Source organism: Notamacropus eugenii, chromosome 3 (assembly GCF_028372415.1).
Source record: "Notamacropus eugenii isolate mMacEug1 chromosome 3, mMacEug1.pri_v2, whole genome shotgun sequence".
NCBI lineage: Eukaryota > Metazoa > Chordata > Mammalia > Diprotodontia > Macropodidae > Notamacropus > Notamacropus eugenii.
Genome location: NC_092874.1, coordinates 30516563 through 30529540, shown reverse-complemented (window position 1 = coordinate 30529540; position 12978 = coordinate 30516563). Strand labels below are relative to the sequence as shown.

Below are 12978 nucleotides of genomic sequence, written 5' to 3'. Positions count from 1 at the left end.
CAGAGAAAAGTGGCTGCTTAGAGTCAGCACAGGCCGAGCTGTTTGTTTGTCATTGTTGTGGTGCACAGGTTTGGCCGTGATCCTTACACAGGCCTCACCCCACTGCTCTGTAATTCAGCTTCTGGTGAATATTTACAGCACATTTGTAATTCTGAGTTCTGAGTTTATTCCCTTAATATCGCTTTCAAAAACTATTCAAGTCAGACAGATGGTCCTTGTAGGCATGCGGTGTGATGGAGGTGTTCTGTTAGTCAGCTAAAAACATGCAGAGACTGCCAAATGGAAGAACTCTTCCACCATCACCTTCCCTTTTCGCCTTCCTTCATTTTCCCATTAGGAGAACTCAGCCTCAAACTTAGCGGTCCTTTAAATCCCTGAAACCTGGCTTAGTGACTTTTATGTAGCAGGTGCTTAATAAATGTTTGACTTAACTAGAATCTTTAAGACAGGGGATATTTTCTGCTGCGTATAAGGAAATCCCATGTCTGGGTCACTGAGATACAATAGTATACCTCTCTGTGTGCTCTGTCATTAGGGTTCTGTGATATGTTGGTGTAGAAAGTAGGAAATGGGGCTGATATTAATTGAACAGCAGAGGTTTATCGAAGGCTTCCTGCTTTCTGTGGAGATCTGTGGGCAGCACAGAGCTTTGATCCCTGCTTGGGGATGGCCCAGCTGCTAGACACATCTGGAGGCTGGATCAGTAAGGAGTGTACAGTTCTTTCACACTTGGAGGGTATATTTCAAATGTGTTTATCACATGTTGAGTAATCAGAAGCATCATGTAATACTACCACAAAAGGATTCTGCCCAAGGCTGCTTTATTCATCAGATAAACTTTACAAGTCTCTTTCCTTTTTCTTGGCTCTTGACTATCTTTGGTAAGTGATAACATTAAGATAATAACCCTACCATCTGAAACCACAGGTTTTAGTTTGGACACAAATCCATGTTTCCCTACAGTGTGTTGAGGGCTGGGGTTTCTACCTGTAAGGAGCTCCTTTTCTGGTAGGAGAAATGAAGACAGCACAAGGCAGATTGGGCAGCGGGATGCCAACTTGTGCTCGAGGAGATGTGACTGTGGGCTGGCAATGTCCCTAGGGGAGCCAGGCAAGGAGGAGGGCTGCATGGGATCTTCAGGCATTGGTTCACCCCCAGATGCCTCCTTTTACAGGGGAAGAAACTGAACTGAGCCACTAAGGAAATGGTGGTACTGCTGGCAAAAATAGCATGTTTCAGAATCAAGACAGGATGTTAAGATGGCAGATAGTGCATGCACTAGTGCATGCACAGGTGGCTGCTTTATGGCTTGGGGAGCTAAGGAAAGGAGGATGCCGAGGAGAAGTCAGGGCTGCAAGTGATGGTCTACGGGTTATCTACAGGGAAGTGACCATTCCCATTTGGGTCAGCAGTGTGAGCAGGGAAAGAAAATGTCTGCATATGGGAGCCAGGAGGCAGCCCAGGTGTCAGGTCATAGGACACAGGTTAACTAGTGATGGATAGGCCCAGTTCTGGGACTGGCCCCCATGCTTACAGCCTGAATGGGAAAGAGGGAGACCAAGTCTCTAAAACAGAACCAAAAAAAAGTGGCTTTTATTAAACAGCAACACAGTGGGCATTTTAATTTCTCTTTACAAGTATAAAGCACGTATAAAGCATGAGTGAGCATGCTGTGGTTGATCGCAGGGGTCTTTTTTTTTTCTTCCTTGTTGGTCAGATGCCGGAATAGGTCAGAAGGTACCTCTTCGGGGTGTTAAACAGCTCTGTTTATTTTTGCACTCTGATGTGAAGGTGGAGGGAGAAGTTAATGTTGTCAGCACTGGGCTGGGGGTGGGGGGTGGGGGCAGGCAGAGAGCTCTGTAGGGTGAGAGGCTGAGTGGCCTGCTGGGGAACTTCTGGAGACCTGAGTTTGCTAAATACATACACACTTTCAAATAGAAATAGTCTTATTCAATGATGATAGAGAAGTTTATTAAATTACAATATTCATTGTATTAAAGTATCTAAAACTGTAAAGAATGCAAGTTTATTTCATTCACCAAATGGCAACGCGTTTTTTTAAAAAATAATGATTCTTTTTTATAAACCGTTCCATTTAAGATTTACTTAGTTGTACAGTTAGTGAACATCAAATTGGTTCATGTTTCTTAGAACCCTTTTTTATATCATTAAGTGCTGTTGTATCAGGCTGGTGAGTAAGAATTAAATGCTAATCCTTAATAACATTGTTTAATCTCTCTCTCCCTCCTTTCCTTGTCTCCCCTCTCTCCTCCCTCATCTCTCTCTCCTTCCTCTCTCCTCCCCCTTTCCCATGCTAGATCGATCAGGAATAGAAAATGTCAACTCTGTGGAGGCTTTACAAGAAACCCTTATTCGTGCGTTAAGGACCTTAATAATGAAAAATCATCCGAATGAAGCCTCTATTTTTACAAAACTCCTTTTAAAGTTGCCAGATCTGCGTTCTTTAAACAACATGCACTCAGAAGAGCTTTTGGCCTTTAAAGTTCACCCTTAGAGCTGTTTGTTTATTTATACATGGGCTGGTTCATGCAGACTGTACATTTCGGGCTGAAATGCTTATTTATAGGTCTGTTCCCTGTGTGGAGGAAGAGGAACCCTTAAGACATTATCCGATTGTTAGAGATCCCTGTAATCACGCAATAACACTGAAAACTTTACAGCCGCCCGGCAGTGCACCTGGCAGTGCACCTGACAGCATCCTCCGTGATATATGCCAAATCAGCTGTGTCGCTCTTAAGCAGGAGAAGCTACACTGAATTATCATTACACTGAATGTTAAGGCTTTTTTCATCTGCCAAAACCAAAAAAGAATTTCCATCTCCCTGTGGTATAAACGGAACGCACAATTAAAAGGAGGTGGGCTCTGAAGTTATCCTACTTTCATGGAAGTTGCAAATCACAGACCTCCGTTTCACCACCAGGCAGGCAGGGCAACCTCATGAGTGGAGAACTGAGCTCCGTGCATTCTCCCTCACCCTGCCACCAGCAAGCTGCTTGGGACCCTCAGCAAGCCACTTAATTCTTTAGGCCTCAGCTTCTCATGTGGAAACTGAGGTGAATAGCTCCTTTGCCTGCTTCACAGTGGCGTCTTGAGGGTTACTTGAAAATGTCTGTAAAGCATATTTACCTCCTGGGAGATAGGCACTATGTAAATAAAGCATTATTTTTCTTCGTACTCATAAATAACTTTTTTGGAATGATTTCACAGTCCACACCAACTCATTCATTATCTAGGGCACATGCATATGTGTATGTGTAGCGATACATATACATTGCATGTTTATGAACGTGTGAATAACAAATATGTATGTGAATATAGTTTAACGTACTTCTTCACAATATTTTAAACTGTGAAGAAGTTTATCATACAAAAGATTTAAAAATAGAGGTATGAAAAGAACCACAGAGGGACTTCCTGCTTCCTGATCGATAATCCGACCGTCTCTAACACGTTTGGATGTTATCAGATTGAATTTGTGCTCTATTTTTGTTAATTTAAAGAACACATACTGTAAACATGCAACAGTTAAGTCCAACCCCGAGTCATATATTTTAGAGTCTGCCTTTGGGAGAAGAATTCATTGTTTAAGGTACTAGCTCATCTGACAGCCCCTTAGCTGAGATTCCAAGCTTGAACTGTAAGACTGGGGCTGCTGACCGCTCTTCACATGCTCTAGCGCTGCTTAGAAAAAGGGAAAAGAAAAATAGCAGCAAAGTGGTAAAGAATGTTGGTTCTTTCTATAGAACTAATAACCTGTAGCTTAAGGAATACTGTATTTAATATGTTAATAGCATATTTTTCATATTCTGAGACCATTTTTTTACACTACAAAGAATTTTGTGTTTTATTATTGAATAAGGTTTAAGTCTGAAATCAGAAAGTATCAATCCAGTGGCCTAACTTGACCTTTTCTTTGCTGTGCTCATCTAGACTTAGAGGGAGGTGGTATGTGCAAAAACCGTTGGGATTTTGTTAACTCTGATTTGTAAAAATGTCCTCTCATTTGCAACAATCAGGAAAAATGCCCAATGGGAGCTGCTGATTTGTGTTTCTGTTCTCCCTTCCCTGCCCAGAAAAGAGTCGTTTAGTGGTGTTCTCTGAAAAAGAGGTGTCCATCCCTTTTGTCATTTGTGAGTTGTATGAAATTGAAAAGATGAAAGGAGTCTAGTTTACTGATACGCCTATTATTGTCATGTAATGTGAGCAAAATGCCTTATTTTATAAAAGTCTCATTACTGCTGTAGAGCATTGCGACTAGGATTTGAATTGCTGCCGCACTCCTGCTTAGCCACGCCCTTCCATTCTTCAAGGCTACAAATAGCAGCGACATCTCTGATACCATCTCTCTGAACCCTAATTGGGATTTACCTTTGGCTGGGTATGACTTTTATGGACTATCTAATGGAGTTTCTGTGAATTCTTTACATGGTAGCATTATTTTTAAAGATATCCAAGGACATGGTTTGCTTTCTTCTGCGGGAGTAGACACAGCTTTTTGGGGTATGTTTGGGGAAGAAAAAGGTCAAACTAATACCCAGTTTTTGCCTTTTGCATATGCCTCTTTTATCACATGTATCTTAAAAAAATGATTAAGCCTTTAGGAATGTATAACCAGAACTGTGTAAGTATTGCTTATTAAAATTTTAGTTAGGTTCAATATATATATACATCTATATATACACATATATATAGGTATATAGATACATATTTTGTCTTGTGACCTTTTATTTGAATGAATTCTTCCTGTAGATGATGGGAAATGAATGGAGTGTTCATATGAAAAAACAAGGTGCCACAGCACTTCTGTGTTGGAAAATGATCCATATATTGAAACCTCGAATTCCAAAATTAAGCCAGCAGTGTTTTTACAAGCACATTCTTTTACCAAGTCACTGGTCATACACTACACTTATTAAATGCTGAGAAGACAACTGATTTGGACAGACAACTTTCTCAGTTGGTGGAACATGGCTGATTGACTAAATAATGTACTGTATGAGTTCAATGACATTTTACTTCCGCTTTTGCATTTTAAGACACATATGGGCATTATGTCAGCAAACTAAGGGCATTCATTATGTCAGCAAACTAAATCTTGTCTATGTTTTTCATGTATCCTTCTAAGACCCCGGGGAGGGGAGGATCAGCTTGTAGAAGGAAGGGACTGAGGAAAAGGGCAAACATTGTCTTCTGGGAGGCACTTTTTCTTAAGGGGGTGGTGGGAAGACTGGAGGTAAATTAAAGAACTTGTGAGTGGGTAATGGTTATGGGTTAAGTGTTTATCTTTCAAATCTACATTTCAAGATACTAATGTAACCTGATAAGATCTGATTTATTTTCTGTAAACAGCACGGGAGTAACTGCTTATCTCCATTGTTATGTTTCTTTTCCAGTATCAAGTTTGCTGAATGTAAAAGAAGAGTTTTATCCCTTAGGATAGAGAATTTTTTTAGGGGGGGAGGGAGGAGCATCTTGAAATCATGAGACTGACAAACAAGGAACTTGTCTTCATATGATCCAGAATAAAACTTGAAGCTATCCTTGCATTAAAAAGAAAATAAATGGTTTTTGGATGTTTTTTTTTTTAAACGAGAGATGCATTATTGTAGACAGGTTCTGTTTATTGACAGAATGATAACTAATGAGGGCATGGACAGTATCTCATCCTGTGTTTCTGAATAGTAGCCTGTACATGGGATGGGACAGATAATAAATAGAATTTCTAACCAAGTATTTGGTTTGGAACTTTCTAGTTTTTGTTTTTTTTGTTTTTGTTGTAAAATCGTTTGTAATTCAAACTTACTGTCTAACACCTACATCTTGACCACAGGAATATCTAAAATCATTTAAGTGTTGAATATTCAACAGAATAGTAAGCATTTATGAAGCATGTACCAGACACTGTGCTAAGTGCTAGAGATACACAAAGAAAAAGAAAGCTGGCTCCTGCCCTTAAGGAATCCACAATCTACCTGGGAAAGACAACACAGAGGAAAACTGGAGGGGTGGGGGGAGGTGTCTGGCATGGGGTGCCTGTGCTGGAAAGCAGTCTAAAATGAGAGGTACCGATGGTTCCCAGGAGCATAGGTTCAGAGCTAGGAGGGACCTTGGAGACAGTTGAGCCCAGTAGCATCAAACAAAGAAAAATGGGGTCTGTTAACCCATACACAAAGATCCATGCAGGCCCCCATATTGACATCTGCGTTGTATTTTTATTAATTTTGTTAGGTGTTTTCCAATTACATTTTAGTCTGATTCTGGACACACTTGGTGTGTTGGGGTTGTGTGTTTGACAGCTCTGATCTAGCTCTTGCCCGCATTTTACAGGTCAGGAAACTGGAAGGATAAGTGACACACAGCTAAAATGATAGCTAAGATTTGAACCAATGTTATCAGCCTCCAAAGTCACTTCTGAACTGCGCTGTCGCCTCCCCATAAGGAAAGGTCATGCCTTCCTATCCCAGTTTAAATCCCAGCTCCTTGGGGGCAGGGGGCAGTCTTGGACCCCTCATTCATAAAATCAGAGGGTCACATGATGATTTGAGTCCTGAGGTCTCTACTATCTTGGCCTGTAGGATCAGCTGGCAAAACGAATGTTTGGTTACAGTTTATCAGTTCAGAGCAAAGTGCCATCAAGGAAAAATCATTATGTTGGGCTTCAGTCAGCAGACCAAGCTAGCAGCTAGGGTTATCACCAGACCGGGTGGATGGTTGGCTTCCTTTTACTTGGGCAGACCCAGTGCAGGAATGAGGAGTACTGAGTCAGCAGAAAGGCCTTCGGTGAGCACAGCTAATGGGGACATTCATTTCTATGATTTGATTTTAAGTCCTAGACCAGAATTGATAAGGGCTGAGACTTGTTCTGTTTTCTGGAAGTTCTGAGTTTTTCCGAGTGTTTAAAAGACTGGTGTGGGCCAAGCTTTGTTAGCCAAGGTGCTAATTGCCAGTTCAATACCCTTGTTCTTTTTGTAGAAGTATCTAGTAGAGTTTTGTGTGACAACCAGCTTTGGCAGGGGGCTATCCAGACTGCTGCTTGTGATGACAAGACCAAGAGGACTGTGAAACTCATTCTCAGGGTTTTCTATACATCTTAGATTTGTCTTGGTAGCAGGATCAGTTTCTGCCAAAAGGCACCTCTCATGTGCCTAAGTTTTTCTTTTAGGTTTTCTTACACAATGAAGGTGAATATTCCCATCATTCTTAATTAAGCTTTGGGAAGCCAGTGCTGGGTCTTCTTCCTTTTCTGTTTCTTAACAGGTTTTTTAACTTCCACTTCTTTAGGTAGCTTCACCTGGTGTGTTTTCATTCCATTTATTTGTCTATTGCTCAACTTGTTAAGGTTTTCCAGTTATTTTTACGTTACACCTGTCTTTAATTTTCTCATTTTTCTGCACCTGTTTCGTCCATTTTTCTGTCTCCTGCCACTAGCATCCATATCCAAGAAGGGTCATTTTCCTCTATGAGACATACTCTCATTCTCTCCTAATCACTAATTGGATACTAGTGAATATTCTAATGTTTATCTAAAATATTCATCAGGAGCTGTCTCAGCATCCTGCAGGGTTCTAGGCACAGTGGGCCCCCCTTGTGTCAGCTGCTCTGAGAACACTCATTTTGTCTATAATAGAACTTGCAGAAGGTGGATGGGGTGGTGGACAGAAGGTAGTGCTCTTTACCTGTTATTTTTCTCGTTTTCTTTGCCATTGAGAATCATTTCTGAACTGGAAAAGATAGAACAACAGTGGTTTATTAGGAATTAAGACTACTAGTACTTAAAGAGATTGTAAGAAAGGCACTAATTGCCCTGGATCAATGAATCAACAAGTATTTGCCTGCTGTATTCTAGCTGCAGGGGTTAATTGAGTTCAAGTCACCAGGCATGAGTCAGATGCATTCCAGGTAAGTGAAGTAATTTGCTGGTAGATTTGAATACTAAACCCTCAGTGGTCTTTGAAAGGGTGTGGAGAGTGGGAGAAGTGCTGTAGGTATAGAGAAAGTCAGATGTTCTGATTTAAAAAAGGAACAATGGAGCTCATAAAACCTATGTATAAAAAGCATCACTTTGACGTGGGGCAAAATTTTAGAACATATTATTAAAGGGATGGTTAGACACCATCTAGAAATGGAAGGAAAAATCACTAAGAGCAGCATGGTTTCATCAAGAACAGCCCTTGCCAGACTATATAGCCAGACTTGAGCCTCACAAAAACTCCAAGTGGTTGGTGCTGTTGTTATGCCCATTTTACAGTACAGGAAACTGAGGAATGACTTGCCTGAGGTCACACAGCTAGGGAGGATCTGAGACTGGGTTTGAACTCAGTTTTCCTGATTTCCTGATTCCAGTGTGCACCAAACTGCCTCTGTAGTAACTGCATGTTGTAACCATAGTTTTCCTGGATTTCAGCAAGCCATTTACATTCTCAAGCACAGCAGAGATATTAGGTGCATTTGGAATTAGTGGAATAACCAGACCAACCCAGAGAGTGGTCAGTAGATCAATGTCAACTTGGAGGGGATATCTAAAGGTGAACCACAGGGTCTATGCATGGCCCCTTTCTGTTTATTATGTTTTATCCATACATAGAGAATGTGTTGACCATGTTTTCAGACAAGAGGAAGCTGAAAGGGGCCACTAACAATGGATGACCGAATCAGGATCCAAAGTGACCTTGACAGGCTAGAAAATTAGGCTCAAATATCTAGGAAGATGAAATGTGATGAAGATAATTTAAAGTCCTTTGTGTGTTAAAAAAAAAATTCAACCTTACAAGTACAAAGTGGGGAGATTGTATGAAGAATTGAAGAGTTTTGAATCAACAGGGTGGAGGGGGAAGTGATAATCCTGTGATATTTTACCATCATCTGTCCATGACATATATTGTGTTTCCTGGGTATCCCATTTTGGGAAGGGTGGTTATATGCTGAATAGTTTCTGGGCAAAGAGAATCAGGATTTTGAGGGCTGACCAGTTTATACAGGAATCATTTAAAGGAACTGGAAATTTTTGTACTGGAAAATTTAGAAAGGGCACAATACCTGTCTTCAAGTATTTGAAAGGTTATGTGGGAGAGGGGAGGGGTTAGGAAGCAGAAGGAGGCACAATAGGAGTATATTTCAGAGAAGTAGATTTAAGCTCAATTTTAGGAAAAACTTGAACAATTCTAAAATGGAATGGGCTATCTCTAGGGATAGTAGCTTTTTCCTCCCTTAAGATAAAGCTTGGTGGAATACTTGAGGATAGGGGATTCTTGACCAGATACCAATTGAACTTGACTTCTGAGAACCCTCCTGACTGACATTTTATAATTTCAATATGTCGCAGCTTCAACTTTGCATTGCTTTTGCTGATGGACAGAAAAACCAGCAGCAACAACAGTCTTGGAAAAATGAATCCATATATAAATAAACCGTTACCTACCAAAAAACATAAGTGACACTATCCTACAAAGGGTTGCTTCTCCTGTTATTTTATCCTATCTTTCTTCCCTCCTACTGCACTTTCTTGCTTACAACCTCCATGTTGGTGATGGACTGCTAATACAACTGGATTCTCACTTCTCTCTTTTGTAAACTATCTCTACTGAAATCCTACACTAATATCACAGCGTGGCACAAAGGTGACCCTGGGCTTTCAAAGTTAGTGCTCTTCAAGTTCAGATTCTGTCTGGTTCTACTGGGAAGGAAAGGATTGAACAGAGAGATCTGATGATGGATTTGTTTGGTTATTAGCCGAGCTTAGTTGGAAGAGGCTCATCCCCGGGTTGGTTCCAAGGTGATAAATTTTGGCCACAACAGCTCGTAAGGCGTAGAAAGGAGAGAGAGAGGCAAGGTGCAAAATTTTAATGCCAAGGAGATCTCCTTGAATCTGCAGGCATGTGGGAGATGGCTTCCTTACATATCCCTTAATTACTAGTTCCTGCCTCCAGAGATAGCTTAGAATGTATGTCTTGGGTGAGGTTGTTCTCTCCTTGGTTCTGGGGAGATTTCATCTAGTTCTTGAGAGAAGAGCCCCTCTCCCCTTGTGTATTCTATCAGCTAAGCTAATCTGTATAATTTCCTTGATTGCTCTTTCACTTCTTGGTTTGATAAATGTTCACATTATCTTATGATCACCTTTTGTGTAATAGGCATTTGGTGGGATAGAATTAAACTTCTTTGTCCTTTGGAGCAACAGAAAAAGTGACTATTATATTGGACCCCCTTCTCCCCTGTGCCCTGCTAAGCAAAGAGCCTCATACCTATACTCCAGTCCGATCCAATAAATATTTATTAAATGCCTACCATGCATCATGCACTAGCCAGAATCCACTTAATAAAAGAAATAGTCTGTGTCCTCAACAAGCTAACAATTTAATGCTGGGGGGTGGGGGGAGGAGAGGGAGATTACACATAAAAGGAGGCAGGAAAGATGGGGAAAGGACATACCAGGGAATATCTTGTTCTATAGAGTTGAAACTGTCAGGGCAGCTGATGCAAAGTGGAGTGAACTGAGAGTTCAAGTTTCTGCCTTCTATAAAGAAAGGCATTGGGAGGAATTTGGTACTCCATCCTCCAGCCCTCCAAACAGAGGGGAGACAAGCCTGAGGGAAGTGGTATTAATCAAGGCTTGAGTTAGTAGCTTGGTGGCAGGTGTAGAAGTGATGAGCTTGTCCTAGGAGGGGCATCTTGTTCTTTGGAGGTGAAACGGGGCATGGCAGCAGATGCAAAGTAGCATTGTATTAGGGAGATGTGATTCTAAACCATATCCTTCTTGGAGACAGGAAAATAAAAGAGTCCATGCCCAGCCATGGTCTTCTTCCTGCTTCCCACAAAGGTGGAAATTGAAGTCTCCCAGGCAATAGGCTTGGCCAGATCCCAGCTGCCATCTATATAAATACATCCTTGCTTATCCCAGATCCCATGGCTTAACTTTGGGCAGTTATCCACGTTAGGCAATGTAATAACTGGTTAAACATGAGCCCCATGTCAGTGGTCTCCCACTGGTGCTCTGTTACTTGGTTTTCCATTATAACATGGGCTTCATATGTTGCATGATGCTGTGACGTGAGCTGATCTATATCTGCTATGCAATAATTTTTTTTTTTTAAACTATGAGGGGGCTATGATAAGCTGGAAGGGTGATGTGATGGAAACACCCCGGCTTTGGAGTCAGAGGACCCATTTCTGTTTCTGCTACTCACCACATACTACTGTGTGACCTTGGGTGAGTCACTTTCCTTTGGACTTCAGTAAAATGAGGAGCTGGAATGAGATGATTTCTAAGGTTCTTAATGGCTATAAATCTATGATCTATTATAGTGGGAAGTAAAGGGAAGGGCCTGGGATTTTACTATTATCGTTACTGGTTTATGCTAGTTCTTAGTAGAGTTTACTAGTATAGTTAACTTTGTGATAAGGATACTCCTTCCACCAATGTAGATCAATGCCTTCTCTGCAACTTTTGGTCTTAGAGAGTTTTTGAGAGCAAAAAGAGCTTAGGTGACCTGCCCAGGGTCACTCAGCCATTATGCATCAGAGGTGGGGCTTGAACCTAGGCCTTCTTGGCTCTGAGTCTGACTCCATCCTACTTTTCTAGGGTAGTTAGTACTGTCACTGTACACAAACAATTGGGCATATGCTCTAAAAGTAATAAAAGACAAACAAAAGCTCTGTGCATAAAGGTGTTTCTGTCAACATTATTCCTAATTATTAAAACCCAGCAGCAACTTAAATGTTTAGCAATTGGGGAGAGATTAAATTAATTGTAGTACTCTAATATAATGGAATATTTCACTAATATCATTAATTATCATATTGACAATTATCAATTAAAATTACCAATGAAAATAAATTTCAATGAATAATCAGTGAAATTGGTGAATAATGAAATTAATAAATTCAGTGAAAGTAACCAGTGAAATTAATATCAATAAGTATGAGAAAAAAAGAAATTTGGAAAGACTTTTATAAAATAATCCAAAGTGAAAAAAGCAGAATTTAAGTATACGCTAACCAAAACAAGAGAAAAAGTATACAAGAATGTTTAGAGGTTGGGACTGAAAAGTTAAGATACTTTATACATTAAAATTAATTTAAATATAAACTATCATTAGTAAATTTAGTTGCTTTGATAGCCATTATCACCTATTTAATAAAGCATTAAAAATCTCTTGCATCTAAGTAATAGTTTGGAGGCAGAAAGGCCAGATAAAACATTTCATTCACTAATCTAAAAATTTTATAATTGAAATTTTTTTCTTTCTCCCAATAAAAAGACAAAAATAACCTACATCCAAAAATTTTTTAGTAAAAAGGAAAAATAGTGAATTTCTCATTCCTCCTAGTCATCACTTCTCTGGGCATATGTAGTGGGATCCTCTGGAAGTTCCAGCAGGTAGCCAACTGTCACATGACCACCCAGCATCCTTTCCTTGGTTCCCTTTGATCTTTAGGCCTCCCATTGCCTGGTGAACATTTAAAGAATACCCACTTCTCCCCGCAACAATTCAGTGCCCAACTTTGCAAGTTTATGCGACTGAATCTTCCAGGTAACTCAGAGATTGCCAAAAAAGACACATGCATCTTCTTGCATCACTGGTAGTAGCTGCCTCCTATCCCAATAGGAGCTGGCCTCTCGTTGTCTCTGGTGAGAGCCAGAGCAGGGTATGGCTGGTAGAGATGGGCTAGCTGATTTCAATAGTGGGGCCTGTATGCTGAGCTACCTGAGAATGGAATGTAAATTGGGGAGAAGTGGCCAAAGATGCAGGATTGCCTGGGGATGGGGGGAGCAAAGCAGATGTGGTCTGCAAATACTTGGCCTTGGCAAGGATTGTACACACACACACACACACACACACACACACAGATACACACACATACACACACACAAACACACACGAGACTGGATGCTTTCCAAGGTACCTTCAGTTTAAAAGCCTATACATTTATTGGCTGGACAATTGAAAATTCAGATATGA

At 40.6% G+C, this 12978-nt stretch overlaps 1 protein-coding gene across 8 annotated transcripts in view; it reads left to right on the top strand.

Annotated features, from left to right (window-relative positions):
- NR1D2 (nuclear receptor subfamily 1 group D member 2) overlaps positions 1-12978 on the top strand; it is a 138068-nt gene that overhangs the window by 41345 nt on the left and 83745 nt on the right. For 4 of the 8 annotated variants that reach the window (XM_072651169.1, XM_072651171.1, XM_072651170.1 and 1 more), the window contains exon 8: positions 2319-5752. The exons of the other annotated variants lie outside the window; for them this stretch is intronic. In XM_072651169.1, the coding sequence (XP_072507270.1) occupies positions 2319-2515 (197 nt within the window). In that variant the 3' untranslated portion in view covers positions 2516-5752. Of the gene's footprint in view, positions 1-2318; positions 5753-12978 lie in introns of those variants that run through there. 8 annotated transcript variants of the gene reach the window in all.